The sequence below is a fragment of the Marmota monax genome, unplaced genomic scaffold (assembly GCF_021218885.2).
Source record: "Marmota monax isolate L192 unplaced genomic scaffold, Marmota_monax_Labrador192_F-V1.1 WCK01_AAM20220418_F8-fsc00043, whole genome shotgun sequence".
Taxonomy (NCBI): domain Eukaryota; kingdom Metazoa; phylum Chordata; class Mammalia; order Rodentia; family Sciuridae; genus Marmota; species Marmota monax.
The window spans coordinates 1,102,064-1,122,164 of record NW_026691982.1 but is presented as its reverse complement, the minus strand read 5'-3'; the positions used below and the strand labels follow the sequence as shown (position 1 = coordinate 1,122,164).

Here is a 20,101-nt window from a genome sequence, read left to right as displayed (position 1 = left end):
ATCCACAATTAACTTTTATTTTTGCCTATAAATTCACTGATAATTATAAGCTCAACCAATTTTTATCACCATGCTTTATGGCAACTATTAGCACAGAAATTTTAGTGTGAAATGCTGTTTTCTGATTCTTGTGTAAAGGTGAATGAGCATTCTGATTTACCACAGTAGTGGAGAATTTCCAAAGAAATTCATTGCTAACGAAGTACACAGTCTTTTTTTATTTTTTATTTTTTAGAGCAGGAAAAGTTTATTTTGGCTCATGGTTTCACAGGTTCATTTCATGGTTGACTGTCTCCCTTGCTCTGGGCCCAAGTTGAGGCTAAATATGGCAGAAGCACCTAGAAAGGAGAGCTCCTTGGCTCATGGCAGCCACGAAACAGACAACCAGCATAAGGAGGCAGTAGCAAAATAGAAAATCCTCAAAACACATCCCAATGATTCACTTCACTTCCTCCAGCCACACCACAGTTACTACCCAGTAATACATTCAAATTATGAATCCATCAAACAGGCCTATCAACCGATTTTGTCACAACACACATAATCTAATCATTTCATGTCATGCATTAGCATAGGAGCTTTTGGGGGACATCCCATATCCAAACCATAATATTTGAACAAGGAAATGGGCTCTCATTCAATAGTGAATGTGCCTGTGCTTTGATCCTAAACTTCTCAGCCTCCAAAACAGTGAAAATAATTTTTTTAATAATCCACCCAGTCTGATATTTTTATATTTTATTCATCATTCCAAATGGACTAAAACAGTATATAGGGGTGTGGCGGGGGGAGGTGGTGGTTGGTGGGGAGGGGCATAGAAGATATAGTGTTGCTTTTCCTGGATTTTTAAAAATATTTATTTATTTGTTCTAGTTATACATGACAGCAGAATGCATTTCAATTCGTAGTACACAAATGGAGCACAAATTTTCATTTTTCTGGTTGTTCATGAAGTATTCTTCAAGTTGTACATGAAGACATTCGTGTCTTCATACCCATACTTAGGGTAATGATGTCTACCTCATTCCACCATCTTTCCTACCCCTTTTCCCCCTCCCTTCCCCTTCCTCCCCTTTGCCCTATCCAAAGTTCCTCTCTTTCCCCCAACCCCTATGTGATCAGCATCCACATATCAGAGAAAGCATTCGGCCTTTGTTTTTTTGCGATTGGCTAATTTCAGTTAGCATTATATTCTTCAAATCCATCCATTTATCTGCAAATGCCATTGTTTATTCTCTTTTAATGCTGAGTATTATTCCATTGTGTATATATACCACAGTTTCTTTATACATGCATCTTTATAAGGGCATCTAGGTTGATGCCACAGTTTAGCTATTGTGAATTGTGCTGCTATAAACATTAGTGTGGCTGTGTCACTGTAGTATGCTATTTTTAAATCCTTTGGGTATAGACCAAGGAGTGGAATAGCTGGGTCAAATGGTGGTTCCATTTCAAGTTTTCTGAGGAATCCCCATACAGCTTTTCATATTGGTTACACCAATTTGCAGTCCCACCAGCAATGTAAGAATGTGCCTTTTCCCCCACATCCTTGCCAACACTTATTGTTGCTTGTATTTTTGATAACTGCTATTACCAGACCTTAAACTATACTATAGAGCAATAGTAACAAAAATGGCATGGTATTGGCACCAAAATAGACTTATAGATCAATGGTAGAGAATAGAGGACACAGAGACAAACCCACATAAATACAGTTATCTCTTATTAGACAAGGGTGCCAAAAACATATATTGGTGAAAAGACAGCCTCTTTAACAAATGATGCTAGGAAAAATGGAAATTCATATATAACAAAATGAAATTAAGCTCCTATCTCTCCCCCTGCACAAAACTCAACTCAAAGTGGATCAAGGACCTAGTAATTAGACCAGAGACCCTGCACCTAATAGAAGAAAAAGCAGGCCCAAATCTTTGTCATGTCAGATTAGGCCCCGATTTCTTTAACAAGACTACTAAAGCACAAGAAATAAAATAAAGAATCAATAAATGAGGTGGATTCAAACTAAAAAGCTTCTTCTCAGCAAAAGAAACAATCAGTGAGGTGAAGAGAGAAGCTACAGAATGGGAGCACATTTTTACCACATGTACATTAGATAGAGCACTAATCTCTAGGATATATAAATAACTCAAAATACTTAATACCAGACAAACAAATAACCCAATCAATAAATGGGCTAAGGAACTGAACAGACAGACACTTCTCAGAAGAAGATATACAATTAATTTAACAAAAATATGAAAAAATGTTCAACATTTCTAATAAGTAGAGAAATGCAAATTAAAACTACTTTAAGATTTGATCTCACTCCAGTCAGAAATACACATACTTTTGAGTAGTAGGTAAAGTCAACTTGTTGTTTATGTTGACTAAAGAGGGGGAGATATTATTAATCTCTTTTGATACCTGTTGAGTTTTTTTTTGGTTTTGGTTTGGTTTGGTTTGGTTTGGTTTGGTACTGGGGTTTGGGGTTTGAACCTAGGGGTGCTTGACCACGGAGCTGCATCCCCAGTGCTTTTCATTTTTTATTTTGCAACAGTTCTCACTAACTTGCTTGCCTAGGCTGGCTTCAAACTTGAGATCCTCCTGCTTCAGCCTCCTGAGTTGCTGGGATTATAGGTGTAAGCTCTTGCTGGGCTTGACACAAAATATCTTTAAGTTAAACTATCTCAGCTGCCTCTATTTATTTTAAAGTAATGGGGCATAAATAAATGACTAAATAAATATTTATTTAGATATTCGTTTTCCAATGCTATCATGATGCAATGAGAGCATGCCTGACTCCATGTTTTTACACATACATGAACATATATTTGTTTATTAATATTAAATTAGGCAAAGAAATTTAGTTACTACAATTTAAAATAGTAACTAGTACTATGGTAACTCTTAATTCTTACACACTTTATATTTTTACATACGTTATATTTATATGAAAATACTAACTAGAGTAACTTTTGAGAGATCTCTGACTGTCTTAGTCTTGTGTTTTGCTGATATTACTTGAGATTGAGTAATTTATAATGAACAGAAATTTCTTTGGTCATGATTCTTAAGGCTGGGAATTCTTGGAGCACAGTATCAGCATCTGGTGAGGGCCTTTGTGGTGCATGGTCCCATAGTGGAAAACAGAAGGAGCAAGAGAGGACAAGAGGAAGAGTGGGAAGGGTACTTGAATTCATCCCTTTTTATCAGAACCTACTCTCTCAATTACTAACCCACTCCTATGATAACAGCATTATTCCATTCATGAAAGTAGGGTCTAATGGCCTAATCACCTTTTAGCAACCCACCTTTTAACAACCCACCTTTTAGTAGTGTCACAATATCAATTAAATCTCAGCATGAGTTTGGGAGAGGACATTCAAATTATAGCAGCAGCATATGGGGCTACTTGGAGCTTATTTTCTAACAACAGAATTTTTAACAACCTCATTTTAAGGTGACATGTTTATTATGGATGAATAAATGGCATCACAGAAAAGTTTTCTAATCCAAATATTCAGTGACTGCAGTTAAGATACCAAGCAGTTTCAGAGTCAGAAAACTAATTCTTGGCAATAGTCATAGTAGTAATTGAAGAAAACTAGAAAAGCTGAAAGTTAACTACAGGTATTATTCTGAAATGAAAAATGGAAGGCTATATGATATTATTCCTACTTCAAATGTAGAAGCAAAAATATAAACATTAAACAAACCCCTAATCAATCACCTTTATCTATACTTAATTAGCCTCATTAAAGCAAATTAAATATGCCTCTGATTTTTCTTCTGAAATGAAATCTGCTTCCCTATTGAAATTCATGTGTCTTTTCTTATTTTCTGCATAACATCTTAAATAAAAGTTAACATTTTTATTTTTTAAAACCGGAACTATCATTGAATTAAAGTACAAGTACATAAATGTCAAATTTTATTGAATCATGATACTTTTTGAGAATTTAAACCATATGTAACTGTCTTCCTACAAAGCTATTATGATGTATCCTAAGAATCTGTGTATCTACAGATATTTGAATATAAAATCCAAAAGTATATTGGCTTTAGTTTAGCATCTCTTCGTGTTTAGTGCCTATATCTGCCTAAAGACTATGTGTTGCTTTTTCAGGATGAAATAGATTGTTTGCAGAAAGAGGTAGAAGAGCTTAAAACTAAGAATCTCAGCTTGGAATCACAGATCAAGACTATTCTGGATCCTTTAACCTTGATGCAGGGCAGCCAAAATGAAGATAAACATCCAGTTGTAGATAATCCAAGTAAAATCGATCCAGAAACTGTAGCAGAATGGAAGAAAAAACTTAGAACAGCTAATGAAATCTATGAAAAAGTAAAAGATGATGTGGATAAATTAAAAGAGGTAAGTTAGGTGGTTTTCAAAATTCTTTAATATTTTAAGTGCCTTCAAAAGTATAAATAGCAATATTACCTTGACTTATCACTAGATGACTTGAGAAAAACAGAATCGCTGGATGATCATTTATATGCAATAGGAAGACTTTTTCTCATTAAATATCATTAGCTGCCAAGAAATATCAGGTGGTTCCATTTGTGACTGTAAGTGGACTCTGTAATGCTTCTATATGAAACTGCATCTTCGGAAGAGTAACATCAATTTAAAGGATGTATTTCTATTTTCCCCTCTTTGTGGTTTGCTTAAGCTTATGCCTTATGTGCATAAAAACAAAAGCATACCCAATTTCTTGCCCATAAAAGGAAAGGTTTTGACCATCTCTTTTCTAGCACCATGATTCCCTGATTATCAATAGATGGTTAAAGGATGAATAACAAATTATAAGAGACCTGTGAGGAGCTGCTTTAGACTACTCCATGAAAAAGAAGATTGTGATTCATTCTTTTTTCAATTATTTTCCCACCCACCCAACAAAGTAGAGAGAACATAGGTGAAAAGGGTAAAGTTCTAGGATTTTCCAATCTAGGAAGGGAGAGACTCTCCCTGTCATCAGCACTATCTGTGATAGTCAGGTGTGGTAGTGGTTTCTTGACCAAAGACCAGCCTTTAACTATACTCAAGATTTATCGGGGCTGGGATTGTGGCTCAACGGTAGAGCACTTGCCTAGCATGTGTGGGGCCCTGGGTTCAATCCTCAGCACCACATAAAAATAAAATAGATATTGTGTCCAACTACAACTAAAAATATATATTAAAAAAAAAAAAAAAAATTTATCTGTCCTGGAGTCTGGTTGTGCTAAATGGAAATTTTGTTATACTCAGGTCTCCAACCACCCATTCAGCTATCTGCATTCACTTAAAATACTAGTGTTGTGTTGAATTACTGAGTACTACCTGTACAGTAATTGATGGAGACCATATGATATTTTAAAGAATTACCAGGGTATCCTGTTAGCAGAGAATCATCTGCAACTAAGTGTAAGCCATCTTCCACATATAAAATAAATGCTGTTTGGGTTGAGAAAAGGTCAAGATAAGAGGAAAAAGGAAACTTAGTGCTACAGATAAAAAAATAAACAACAAATATAATTGCACTGATTTTTTTTTTTTTTTTTTGCAAGTTTAAGGGATATATATAGTTTCTTTGTGTGTTATTGGCCAACCTTAGTTATGCTGGATTGTTAGAAGACAAGAGGAAGCCAGGTGTGGTGGTGCATGCCTGAAATCCCAGTGACTCTGTAGGCTGAGGCAGGAGGATTGCAAGTTCAAAAACAGCCTCAGCGAATTAGCAAGAACCTAAGCAATTTAGTGAGACCCTGTCTCAAAATAAAAAATAAAATGGCCATGGATATGGCTCAGTGTTTAAGTGCTCCTGGGTTCAATTCATGCTGCCATTAAAAAAAAAAAAAAAAAAAAGAAAGAAAGAAAGAAAAAAAGACAAGAGGAATTATAGCTGAGAAATTACATATTTCAATCTGCAATTTTTCCTTTAGCTTCCATACCTTTTCTTGAGCCATCAGTGTGATCTGTAGGATCTCTTTCATAATTTTTAAATGTTGCAACAAATGCTTCTTAGAGCATGAATCTCTGATTGGGAACTACTCTGAGCTCAGAATGGTGTGGGGGTTGTTTTTAAAAAATACATAAATCATCTGGGCACAGTGGTTCATGCCTGTTCCAGCAACTCAGGAGACTGAGGCAGGAGGATCTCCAGAGCAAAATGAATAAGAAAATATGGAGTGCAGAGACAAAAATGTAAAATTATAAAGTAATAAAATACTACAGATCAAATATGGAGTATAAAAGAGTCAAAATAAAATACTTCATAGAATGAGCAAAGTATACTTTTTCTTGATGTTTCCTGAACTGCATAACTTTTGAATTATGAGAGCAGTATCATTACCCAACCAGTGTTGATAATGCAGAATAGTTAGCTGCATTATTAGTCTTCATTACTCTCTGATAATTGAAGATCCTATCCTGTTCATAATGAGAAATATTAAGAGAGTTGCAGAATTGGTGAGAGACCTTGAAACAATGATAGTGATACAGTATGAGGATTTGGATATGAGGAAAGAAAATCAAATGAGTTTCTAATTTAAGCTGTAGTCATCATCAGAAAGCATTCACTAAGTGCTCCCCTTATGGTGCTATACTTGAAAGCTTAATTCATTGTCTATATGTATGAGGAAGTAAATGGCTTTTCTTATATCTTCAGAGGGGCAATAATAGTGTTTATCAGTCACTTAAAGAATTAACCCTCCATAGTCCTGGTTGGCGTGTAGCCATGAAGATAAGCAAGTGCTCAGATCTCAAAAGGAACCTGGATAACTTTAAGTAAGGGTATTATTAGGTTTTATACCCCCCAAATGTCTTTTGCCCTACTTCTTTCGTGAGAATGCACATTCAAATGCACATTTGTATATAGATGGGTAGGTAATACAGAAGTTTTGGAAATTAATCAAAAGCATAGGTAAAATTTTTGAAATATGTTTTTAGGACTTCTTGATTTAATTTTGTTCTTGTGATCCATTAACTGTGAATATAAATGTTCTAGGCAGAGAATTTCCCTTGCCATGTGAATTGAGTTTGGTTGCTAGTCTAGGCAATCTTATTTTTGTTTGGAATACACAAAGGTAATGACTAAGGAATTTAAAGGAAGTGGCTTTAAGAAGATTCTGAAATTAAAAGCACTATTTTTCAGGTTGTCCATAGTCAATATTGAACCTCTAGATTTTTCTAGTAATTATTGTCTTCTTAGGTAATTTTTAGGTATTTTATAATTCAAGAAAAGAAATCATACTTGGGAGATTTTTTAATTCTTTTTAATCAAGGTCTAGAATTCATGGAATCAGAAAATATTGACCCATTTTTAAAAAAGGATCTCAGAAGTTGTCAGTCAGAGAATTGGTAAAGCCTTTTTGAAGAAAGCAAGCAAATAGTTCAATCATATTTTATTTATCCCTAGAAAAATGTGTTTAACTAGCAATGAAGAAATCAGTCTTATAGCTCAAGAATTAACTCTTCAGCATTTGTTTGCAAATACTTGCATGTGTTGTAATGTTACTTTGCTTAGAATGTTCAGTTATACAAAAAAGAAAAAAACCCACATTTTTGCCATTAGTATAGTTCTTTAATGACTTTAATCTAGCTAAAATATAGTTTTGTTTATTTTCCTGGCTAGTAGATGGGCAGAGTGCTTGGGGAATATGGATTAAAAATGCTTAGTTGTGTTCACCATTTCAGATGTCATTCTCAGTGGTAATTTTCAGTTTCCAAAGACCATGTTCTAGTATTCAGTTTTCTGATATTATTGCTCTAAAAAATACAGATAGCTCAAGTCATAAATTTTACAAGAAACTTTTGTTTTAGCTTGTGCATAGTTATTTTCAACTCTTTTTTTTTTTTTTAAGGCAAATAAAAAATTGAAGTTGGAAAACGGTGGCCTGGTGAGGGAGAATTTGCGACTAAAGGCGGAAGTTGACAACAGATCACCCCAGAAGTATGTATTTTGTTCAGAGAGCAATATTTCAGATTTTGCCAGTCTTTCAGACTAGTCTTATATGATAGTACATGGTTTTCACTCTACTCTCTTTAAGAATGTCTTGCTTCCAAAACTCAAGTGCATGCTTTTGTTAGTAAAATCTAAGTTAAGGTTAATTTTGTTAAGGCTAATTTTGAAGAAAGGATTTTATACTTACCTTTTTTTCTTATCTGATTAATAATAGAACACTTATTTTATTTGAGCTTTCACTTGATTTTACAGATAACTGTTTAATAGTACTAATAAATAATGAGATTAAAATAATGCCCTTCAGTTGTTTTCTGAAATAATCCTAGTAATAGTAAGTGTTCATATAGTATATTCTCCTTACCAGGTACAACAGAATATAATGTAGAACTATTATTATTTTGTATTTACAGATGAGAGAATAGAGACACAGAAATATAGAGATTAATTTAAACCTGTGCAGCTAGTGAGCATTTGAACTCAAGTGGTCTATCCCCAGAGTCTATACTCTCAATCATTACACAAAAATGCTTATGTGAAATAGAATATATGGCATTTTTCTTGAAATTTTGGACTGATTTGAAGCTAATAAATGTGAATTTATTCTTCCTTTATGATGGAATAGTTTTTATCCCATTTTAGAAGATACAAGATTGCACATATTGACCTGCTTAACAGTCTGTTAAAATTATTGGAGTTAGAGGAGTTAAGAGTTGAAGATTGAGTAGAGAGATAGCAGATAGTGTTTGTGGTTCTTTTCTAGGGCAAAAAAATGGCAAATCAGAAAACAATAAGGCCTGAAAGGTCTGGCAGCTTCTCTGACGCAGCTTCTCATAACTGTGCCGTTTCTTCTCATCCAACCACTGAACTTCATATATTTTGTTGTTGTTGTTTTATTCATTCTTTTTAATCATACATGACAGTAGAATGTTTTTTGACATATCATACATACATGGAGTATAACTTCCCATTCTTGTGGTTGGGTTATAAACATGATGTGAAGTTATACCGGTAGTGTATTCATACATGAAAATTCTACTGTCTTTCCTATTCCCATCCCTCCTCCCATCCCCCCATTTCCCCTGCCCAATCTGGGGAATCTCAATACCTCTCACTTCCCTCACCCCCTGCCTATTGTGAGACTGAACTTCATTTCTTCTGAAAAGGACAAGACAGGAATAAGCAAACAATGGGCATTTACCCTACAAGAAATAACTCTTTGCTTTTTATTTACATAGGAGGAAAAGTTACCCTCAGTAAAGTCTAATGTGGTAACAGAAAATAGTTGAAGTAAATCATAATTATGCAAAACAGAGATCACTAACCAGTAGAGAAAGAAGCAAGGTTTTTACTTTTAAATAATTCCTTTCCCTGTGCTTGCCAATCCCATTTTTCTTTTCACTTCAGATAATGTCCTACTTTGACAAATTAGTGAAATAAGTGTAGGAAATGTTGTTGCTATGTAGTGGTTTGAATCTCTGCTCCTATCATTTATTGGCAGCTCGCCTTGCCAGTCATAGTAATGCTTGTCCATTAGCCATTTCCTACAGCATGCTGAATGGAACAGAAGCTATTTGTTTGTAGCTTTTATTTCTTGAAAATTTGCCCACCAGATTTCAGATGTAATGCCAGCCACAAGGATGTGTTTTTAAATATCCATGCCTTCAACCAGATAAATAACCAAAGAATCTCACCTGAGGCAACCTTGCCTCCATTCTCAAATAAGCAGCCTCACATCTGAATCCACTCACTATAACTTTTGGATTTGCCATCTTTAACTTCCTTCATGGAAAGGAACAGTTTCCCTTGAAAAATGATTTAAGCTGACCCTATTCCAGATCAATTTGAAATGCATTGAGGTATTAAATGCATTGCATTTGATTTATAGCCTTGTTTACTTTGCATCACCAAACCCTAGTGGGATTTGGAGAGAAGCTGACCACAGCTGAAAATATCCAGATATGGTTTACCTTAGGAGAGCTCCTAGTTTTACAGAAAAGAATATGAAATTTCAAGAATTTGAGAGTAAATGCAAACAAAAATCACTCTTCCATTTCATTCCCTCAGGTTAGAAAATGCTTTAATTCCTTATTTTTTCTCTTGTCTGCTTGGTTAGATATAAAGGAATACTTTTTATACACATGGTCTTAGTCTCTAATGTATCCTACAAGTTGAACAGATGTATTCTACAAATCATTACAGAAGAGAGAGCTTTAAGACTTAGATACTGTAGAGAGGGAAAAAATTACGAAGTTATGTTAGTCAGCTTAGGCTTCCGTTAAAAAAATACACTACACAGGGATAAAAAACACCCTACAGTAGGGATAGAAGAATGAAAACACTCTAGTCTCTTATCTTCCTATAAGGACACTGATCTTAACTGTTCCCAAGTACAGTCATTTTGGGGTTTAGGACTTCAGTGTATGAATTTTGGAAGTATTCACTTCAGTCCACAGTCCATAGCAGAATGTATTTTTTTTTTTTCAAGACACTCAAACAACTATGATGCTATTTCCCAAACAGGTAGACTTAAATCTAGTATAAATTAAGGGGGACTTCAATATGTATATTGGTCTTAAGTAGATGGTATTGTTTTTAATATCTTAAAAAACTGTATTATAATCCTTTAAAATGAAGGTCTGGATTGTCATTTAACTCCTCTGCTACTGTCTTTTCTGTGTTATGCCTTCCATTATATGAAATCTTAAAATGTGTCTGGGCATTTTTCCTTTCTCAACTTTAAATTAAACCCTATTAGGAAAGTGTAGTAGATAGCTTAATGAGCATATGCCTCTAGGTTTCAATAACATCCATCTGTTCTTTCTTAGAAATTGATTGTCTGACCAGATACAGTGGCACATACCTGTAATCTTGGGAGACTGAGGCAGGAGGATTAGAAGTTCAAAGCCAGTCTCAGCAACTTAACAAGACCATGTCTCAAAATAAAAAAAATGAAAAGAGCTGAAGATGTAGACTCTTAGAAAATAGGGTCTGATGTTCAAAACTCAAGGGATGATGATATATCTTTTAGTTTACAAAGCTAATAATATGAAGAAAACTCACCAGCCAACCCAGAAATACTGTTGTCCTTATTGTTTTTTACTTAACAGTGTACAAGGGGCTCTAAACTACATAAAATAAATACTCCTCCTGACATCTAAAGTAGGTTAGGTTCTCTTGCTATAATTTCTCTTATTGTTATATACTTTCCCTTCTTAGCACATATCACAACTGATAGTAATTAACATTTGTTTTTATTACTTTCTTGAACTGTTTGAAACAGGACTATAGTTATTGTATTCATTGTTGTATCTACTGCATTTTATACAGTTGAGGCTCATGAGCTGGACCTAGTACATATTAGCTAAGTGAAAGCAAAACATAGCTCCTAAGACAATGAAGAAACATACAGATCAATCCAGAATGTGGTACATCCAATAGAAAAAATAAGTAAATTTCTTCATTAAATCAGTAGGGACTTGGGGCCAACCTCATTGATTTAGTAAGGCCCTAAGCAACTTAGCAAAACACTGTCTCAAAATAAAAATTCAAAAGGGGCTGGGGATGTATCTCGTGGTTAAGTGCTCCTGGATTCAGTCCTTAGTACCTCCCCGCAAAAAGTGTGAAGAGACATCTTAACCCATCTTATTAGGATACTGATTAATAAGAAACTGATTGTCAAACATTTTTGAGGCAATTGGGTAAATTTGACTATGGAACAGATATTGAATGGTATCAAGGAATTAAGTGTTAATTTGGTTTAGTTAACATGGCTACTTAAGAAAATATACCTTGATCTTAGTCCATTTGGGCTGCTATAACAAAATACTCACACACTGTGTGGCTCATAATAATAGAAATTTATTTCTTACACTTTCAGCATCCTGGAAGTCTAAGATCAAAGTGCTGGCAGAATTGAGGTATTATAAGGACCAGCATCCTGGTTCATAGAAGGCTATATTTTGGCTTTGTTTTCACATACCTGGAGCCTCTTTCAAGGGCACTAATCCCATTCTTCAGGAATTCATTCTTATGACCTGAAGGCCCCCAATGGTTCTTCCCCGCAAAAGCCGTAACTCCACATACCATCATCTTAGGGATGTAATATAACATAGGATTTGGAGGAGGGATACAAACATTCGGTCTGTGGCACCATATTTTGTTTTAGAAATGCCTACTGAAAAAAAAAAAATGTACAATAGAATACTTTTAGCAAAAGAAAAAAGATGTATGTATAAGGGTAATGAGGCAAAAATCTTGATCATGGTTGAATGTTGGAGATGAGTATATGGTGGTTAATTATACTGTTCTCTCTACTTCTGAATGTTTAAAAATTTTTATAATTAAAAATTAAAACCACCAAAATATGGTCCAGGAAACTTGTAGTGTAATGAAAGCAAGAGATAAAAAATACATGCAACAAGCCAGGCATGGTGGCACAGGCCTATAATCCCAGTGGCTTGGGAGGCTGAGGCAGGAGTTCAAAGCCAGCCTTAGCAAAAGTGAGGCACTATGTAACTCAGTGAGACAGTCTCTAAATGAAATACAAAATAGGCTTAGTGGTAGAGTGCCCCTGAGTTCAATCCCTGCCCTCAAAAAAAAAAAAAAAAAGCCATGAAACAAATACTAAGCCAAATAGAAGATAGTGATATGACTTTAGAAAATGGCAAATGGGATGCCTTTTGCATCAAAAAGGCAGGACTTAAGACTAGCTTTGAAGCATGGAGATTTCAGTGAGGAGGAAGCAATCTGAACAAGAGGAAACAACTTCTGCCTGAAAGGAGTACTAAGTGGTCTCTATAGCTCTTCAGTAGTAGACATGCATCATGTTACTGCTCAGGAAACAGAGGCTTCCTCCTCAAATTTATCAGAGAAGAAATGCTGTAATTTTCATCTCTCTCCATTGTGACCGTCATCGCCCCACTTAACATGGCAGCTAGCAGGACTCACTACATCCACCATCGTCTTCTCTAAACATTGTAGGGAATGTCAAAAGAGTATCACACCTTCTCATGGTAGGAAATGTCAATAAGGAAAAGAAACTGAAGGGACAACAGTTTGGTATTGAATTTCTCATATTCCTTGAATCTCTAGACTTCAGTTACTGCCCCCAAAACTGAATCAGGAAACATGGATATATCTGTCCTTGATGGGGTTAGGCATTTGTTAGTGATTTTTTTTAGGTCAAAGAGGTATAAGGAATTTACTTAGAAAGCATTTGAAAAGCATTTGAAAATGTTGTACCTTATTTCCCAGGTTTCCCTATTAGTTATACCATTTTTATTCATTCATTTATTTATTTATATTTTCACTAGCCACTCCAGGCAGGGATTGGCCCATGTCACCAGGTGTGAGTCTTTAGCAGAGGAGCTGTTTTTGCCCTCAGCTGCTAAGTCACCTTAATAGTATGGTATGTAAAGCTTCATGTACAAAACTCTACAGGTCATTTTTATCAAAATTAGTTTAATTGGATTAAAGGCTTCTCTTTCTATTAATATATATTTAAGAATGCTCTGCATTCTGTTATTTAGTCTTTAGTGAGATCTTTGGATTTGATAATGTCTTCATGCTTCCAGCTCATTTTACTACATAGCAGTCCCAAGGCTTGTCATTTTAAACCAGTCTTAATCAGTGGGCTAACTTCTTTTAAGGAATAATAAAGGTTCTAGATACTCTTGAGACAGTAGTACTATTTCTTTTAAGATTAGACTTCATAGATTATGACATGAGCTTTCTTCCCTTTTTGCTGTATTGTATTGAACTATCTCAGCTACTCTCATGGCCTTAGTGCTCACCTACCTGTATATCTGTATATCAGAATTGTAAAATAAAACTAAATCTTTGGCTGTACCTTCTCTTCTGAACTACAGATACATGTTTCTATTTTGTACTGTCACCAGATATCCTGTGCCTTAAATTCATCACAAAACATAGTGGTAAATAGCTTAGCTCTAGAAATAGACTGCCTGGATTCAAATTTTGCTGCTTCCACTCTGTCTTAGCTCTACCTAATTCATTTTTTCACCATATTTTAGGAAAATTTAGATCAAGTTATTTAAACTTCTTGCATAAAATTGCTCATTTTCCTAAAATGAAATCTAGACTGTTGACAAGCTAATCTATATCTGCCTTTTCTTTTTCATCTTATTCTCACCCACCTGGCTTATCTCTGTCCAGCTCTACTGGCCTTCTTCTGTGTCTAAAACATACTGCATTCAACAGAGGAAGAACAAAGTATTCTTCCTCTGTTTAGCATGTTCTGCTTCTAGATCTTTAGTTACCAGGTTGAGAGAAACCTTTCCTAATCATTCAATTGAAAACAGCCTATCCTTCAGGATTTCTACTTACTTACTTTGTCTTATTATTATGCCAAAATAATAAAATCATGGTTAATAAGTAGATTGTGTTGATTTTGAAAACTGACTCTGGAGCCAGACGCCCTAGGATTGAACATTGCTCTGTCTACCTACTATCTCTGTCATTTTGGGGAAAAGTATTTCAACTTTTCTTATCTAAGTTCTGTGAAAGGGGGCCATTTGACTTTGGATACACTACTTATCCTCTTAGAGCCATAATTTTCTTTATGTTAAATGTGGACAGTATATTCTTGAGAGGAAATACTATGTAAGAAAATCCTGTGTCTTAGCACAATCTGTAAAATAAAGGAGATGGAGGTAGGAGGGGGTAATTGTGTGTGTGTGTGTCTGTCTGTCTCTAAATAATTGTGTCCATTATTCCCCCCCAAAAAAAATATTTATTTTTTTGCTTATTGATTATTTATTATCTTATTATTTATTTCTTGCTTATTTTTCCTGCTTATTGACTTCACTACTCATCTAGTAAAGAGTATAAGGACTCCTTCCTTCTGCCAAGCCCCAAAAATAAAAACTTCAGTCTTATGTTTTTCCACCATTTTCCCTCACCCACATCTGGTTGTTTCGTTTGTTCTTTGTAATGTACTTCTTTTAAAGCTTTTGTCATCCATTTCTTCTTATTCCCACTAATTTAGATTTACATTATTTCATGCTTAGCGTTTCTTAATAACCTCTGACTGCTTACCCTTCTTTTTCATGGTAAACCTTCAGCATGTAGTTTATTGTTGCCTGAATTCCATAATATGAATCTGGTCATCTCCCTCATCTATTAAATAACCTTTGGTGATTCCCTCCTTTGATTGCATATTAAAGCCCAATTTCTTAGTATAGTAAACAAGGCTCTTGACTAAATCACTTTCAGCTTAACCTTCTTGCCTCTTAAGCTTTCCCCTTCTGTTCTCTGCTGTGGCCATGATGAATTTCTACTGGGCCTACATTTCCCATGTCATGCTGTACTTTTCTATCTTTGTTCTTGCCTTTCCCTTGCTTTCTTTGGTGTTCTCCAGTGCCTTTATTTTTTCATTCTTCCTGTTTCATTCATAAACATCCTTTAAAATCTAGCCCAGTTGTCATTTATCTGTGAGACCCTCTATGATTTTTCCAGAGGGAACACTTTATTCTTCTGATTATTCTCATAACCTTTGTTTTAACATTTATGTTGTATACTGATCAGTTTTGTGACTGTCATGCCGAGGTAATCTGCCAGCTCACTGCCACTGAGGCATATTTTTTAAATGCACATATGTTTCTTTTTACACAAAATACATATGTGTGTGTGTGTGTATTATGTGTGTGTATTCCTTCGCTGGGGCCTGGCAGAAGGAAGGAGCCCTTATACTCTAATGGTCTGTATTAGCACTTTCAGGGAACTAACCAGGTTGTTAAGATTTTGAGTTTCCTTGAAGCTTAAAATACAGAAGTTTTAAGAGGGGAAAAAATCAGAGGTTCCTAGCATTTTCTCCAAATAAAGAAAACAAGAAATTTCCTGAAGTTTTTCTCTCTAAATTGTACCAGAGATTGTGAAGTAGAAAAGGGAACAGAGGAGGCAATTTAAGACCTTGCACAGCTCTGGTCTTGTGTGAGTCTCTTTCCTTTACCAGATTTTTCTGGCCTACCTGTCTCTATGCTGACTCTAAACTGTGGCCTAGTTCTAGTTCACAGGTCTGTTCTCCCTAAACTGTGTCTCAAGACATGCCAGTGCCTCTCCAGCCTTCTCTGTCATCAGCACTGCTGGTCTGACTTTGGCTATTGCCCCTTCTTGACCTATCTGGCCTTTTTTTGTTTCTCATGATTTTACTTTGACAAATACGATGATTTCTGGTATTTGACCCCAGCCTGATCTGATGACTGATTTAGCTATGCCCTTTGGTTTTCCCGGAAGGGGAACTTGTAGGTTGTCCGTGAGCCTGATGATACCCTGGGGCCAGACTGTGACAGCCAGTTGTGCTCAGGCCCCCCAGCCACCTGAGGGGCCCTTCTCTGGATTTTCAGCTAATTGGGGATAGACAGTTACTACAGTTTTCTATCAACTTGTCTTTATTGTATTGATAAAATATTTTAGGAACCTACAATGCATGCCAATAATGAAGCATATGATTGTCAGATTTTGAACTGTTTGAGAATAGGGATGACTTCTGTTTCTTTTGTTTTCCTTCCTTATAGTCTCCCTCAGCACACATTAGTCCTCTATAACTCACCTGAGTAATAATTACAGGAAAGCTGCATCACAATTTTCTTGTTTTATTTTATTTCAGATTGCTCATCATATGAGATAGAATGTGTATATTTAGATAGTGGAAAATGCATAAACAAACAGTCCAGAGGATTTTTGTGTGTGATTTTGTTACTCAATAATAGTCAAACTCTTTTACACTATTGAGATTTTTTGTTATTATATTTTGGGAAAAGATATGTCCTTTACTCCTGGTAGTGCTGTAAAAGAATAATAAATAGAATATTTTAATATTCTGTCCTGTTGAAAGATTAGGATACCATTGATGTCATACAGACTTCAAGGCCAATCTTTTTTTGGAGGAGAGAGAAAATTAGGATATATCTCCATGGAATAGAAATGAAATATATTTACCAAACAGAATGAAATTTAGTCACAGTAAGAAATGTAGTCTATCTCACAGGCAGTGTGAAGAAAATAGTACTTAGAGTTAGGCATCCTATTTTTGGCAGCTTTCTCCAGTGTGCTGGGCAGAGAGAAGAAAAGAAAGAAGCCTTGGAAATAGAGACTAACCAGTTACAGTTTCCAAAGAGACAGAGACCAAGTCTCAGTCAACCCAGAAGCAGGGAAGAGGAGTAGTTAGCATGAAACAACAGTTTAGTTCTCTTTCTTAAGTCCTTTGTGTGCAGGTCAGTCCTTATTAAAGACTTAGCACAAATGGGACTAGTCTGTTCCTTTTCAGTTCACATTTGCCACCCACCATTCAGATCGTTTATTTTAAGGATTGCTAGTTTCAACACCAAATCCTTAACTACAAATGCATGGTTGGCTTAATAAAATAAACAAAAGATTTTCATTTAAAATTGTATTATTAATATGACCTGTTATTTTTAAATGCTGCTTTCCATTTGAAAACTTGAAAAACAGACTCTACCTTGTTTTTTAAACAGGACTTTTGGAGGGTGGAGGGAAGAACTACTTCAAGGGCCTGACTCTGTTTTCCTTGTTTATGTCAGCTTGTCTTTAAGAAAGAAATTGCATTTTGTTATTCTTACAAATATTGAAATGCTTTCTTTTTTTTGTGTGTGATAAAACCAACATGCAATATAACATAGCTTGTGCTTTTTTATTCTCCCAAATTAGATCCTGAGACAAGTAACCTATGATATGTTTAGGCCTTGCAATTTTTATTTATGATTTTGTGCATTTCATATGAGAAGTATCTTTTTCTTATAGTTAATGATACATACTGATTATTTATGAGATAGGCAGGTTCTTTTTAAAAAAAAAAATAGTTGTAGATTGACACAATACCTTTTTTTATTTTTATGTGGTGCTGAGGATCAAACCCAGTGCTTTCCACATGTAAGGCGAGTACTTTACCACTGAGCTATAACCATAGCCCTGAGATAGGCAGGCAGGTTCTTATACTTAGCACATTTAAGTACATTGTTTTTAGTTCATGGTTTTGTTCCATTGTCTTCATATCTCTGGTTAAAATATATGGGTTGGTATGTACCAGGGAGATCTGTCAATGCTATACTTTCCTGAAAGGCCACTTTAATAAATGATCTGTGAAAGTTTCAAAATATTCTTGAGTTTGTGCCTAGAACATAAATAGTAGATAGATGTTTATTGATCTCATACACACCTATCTGTATGTATTCCTACAATTTTCTTATTTGTTTTCTATGTTTGTAGTAGAAATGTATTTACCAATAAATAGTACAACATGTTATTTTATTGACTGTGCATGTAGTAGACTTCATGCTCAATAAAACTTGATACAAAGTGTGATACTTTTGATACAGAGTGATACAAAGTTAAATCAGGTGTAAATAGGTGCTGATATTACTTAAAAAGGGATCTCAAGGTCACATGGTTTTGGAGGTGGCATTTAGAGTAAGAGACTTGGATTCCTACTACTTGACCTATTATATAACTTTGAACAAGAGCTTTAACCTTTGTAAGCTTCTCATTTCTTATATTTAAAATAATAATGGGTTTTGCTTTATAAAGTTGACATGTTGATTAAATGGGATAATAAGCATTAAGATTATAGCAATGTATTTGACCCAAAATATATATACAATAAATTGTAGCTGCTGCTATTCTTAGTGTCAATATCATTGTCAATAGTAGTCTTTATATTACTGTTAAAGATTTGTTATAATTATTCTTGGTAAATTCCAGCTAAAATTTCACTTTTTTATTAAATATATCTTTTAGTTGTTGATGGACCTTTATTGTATTCATTTATTTCTATGTGGTGCTGAGAATTGAACTCAGTGCCTCATACACATGGGGCAAGCACTCTACAACTGAGCCACAGCCACAGCCCTTCATTTGTTTTTTTGAATGATGGGCCAAGGAACAGAAATTTTCTGTCTTGAATTTCCAGGAGGGAAATATGTTTTTTCTGTTTTCTCTCAGTATGCCTCATTATGTAACATTTTTGTGGAACCAACATATGATCAATTAGGAATGTAATATTTTTGTAACTGAATGCTTAATTTTTAAAAGAGAAAACTCTTGAGGAATTATTGTCTAGTCATAAAACTCAGCAGCAGATCAAAATACATGGGATACTTCCCAGAGCTTCACTAGTAGTTTAAAAGACAGTGCTTCTCCCCAGCCCTGCCAACACATATACTAGCATGAAATAGATATGGGTAATGTGCAAACAACTCATACGAACTAGATGAGATAAAAAGGATGCCAGGGCATTTGAGCCCTCTCCCTGACCACCAAATATGGTTTTGAGTTTCCTACAATCCTAGTTCTCCCTTTACATAAAATGTGCCTACTTACCCCCACTCTGTGCACATACTCACAGGGCAGAGACTTAGTACCAGAACTTCTCATTTTGTTTCCACTCCAATCATTTCTTAATGAGCTCATGGCATAGGCTACTCACCCAAGTTATTTGTAATCAAAAAGAGGAGTTTGTGAACTCATTGAATCTCCTTAATTGGGAGATTGTGTTTCCAGAGGATAACTTAGGAAAGGGAAAGGAACAATGGAAAGCTCCTTTCTCTGAAATTTTACTTCTCTGTATGTTTAAAATAAGACACTTGATTGACTTACTCTGAAAGTCAGATAATGAAAAGATACACAATTATAGTTATGAAGACAGGCAACTGTACTACAACATCTACTCTATGGATGGGTCATTCTTTCTTAGAGTAATTTGGTAACTCTTTAAAGAAAAAAATTTTGAGGCTCACATAAATGTAATTGGTTTTCATTCATATTAACAATTGTTATAATATAAGTAATTGTTACTTTGCATGGTTAATGCAAAATGATTAATGCAAGCTAAAACCATGCAAAGAGATCTTAATGGGTAAAATTACAATTGTTTGATGGTCTTTAATAGTATCTGTCAAAATTTTAGTTCTTACTGTCAATTATAGTATATGGACATGAAAATACAGTTAAATTAGTATGTAGGGCACTAATATTTATGTAACATTGAGAATTAAAATGTTATTTCTTTGTATAAAACTTAGAGAATATTTCAGTAGGATCTGCCTTGTCATCATATATATAACTTATGATATGATGGCATTTTTTGGATACTTTGATGAATTATCACTCCTACATTTGCACCA

General features: G+C 34.8%; 1 protein-coding gene across 1 annotated transcript in view; it reads left to right on the top strand.

Annotated features, from left to right (window-relative positions):
- The window catches only part of Obi1 (ORC ubiquitin ligase 1), a 47,995-nt gene that overhangs the window by 19,105 nt on the left and 8,789 nt on the right, over positions 1 to 20,101 (top strand). Inside the window, exons 4-5 of the mRNA XM_046447186.2 lie at positions 4,127 to 4,375; positions 7,843 to 7,931. Of these exons, the coding sequence (XP_046303142.1) occupies positions 4,127 to 4,375; positions 7,843 to 7,931 (338 nt within the window). The remainder of the gene's footprint in view (positions 1 to 4,126; positions 4,376 to 7,842; positions 7,932 to 20,101) is intronic.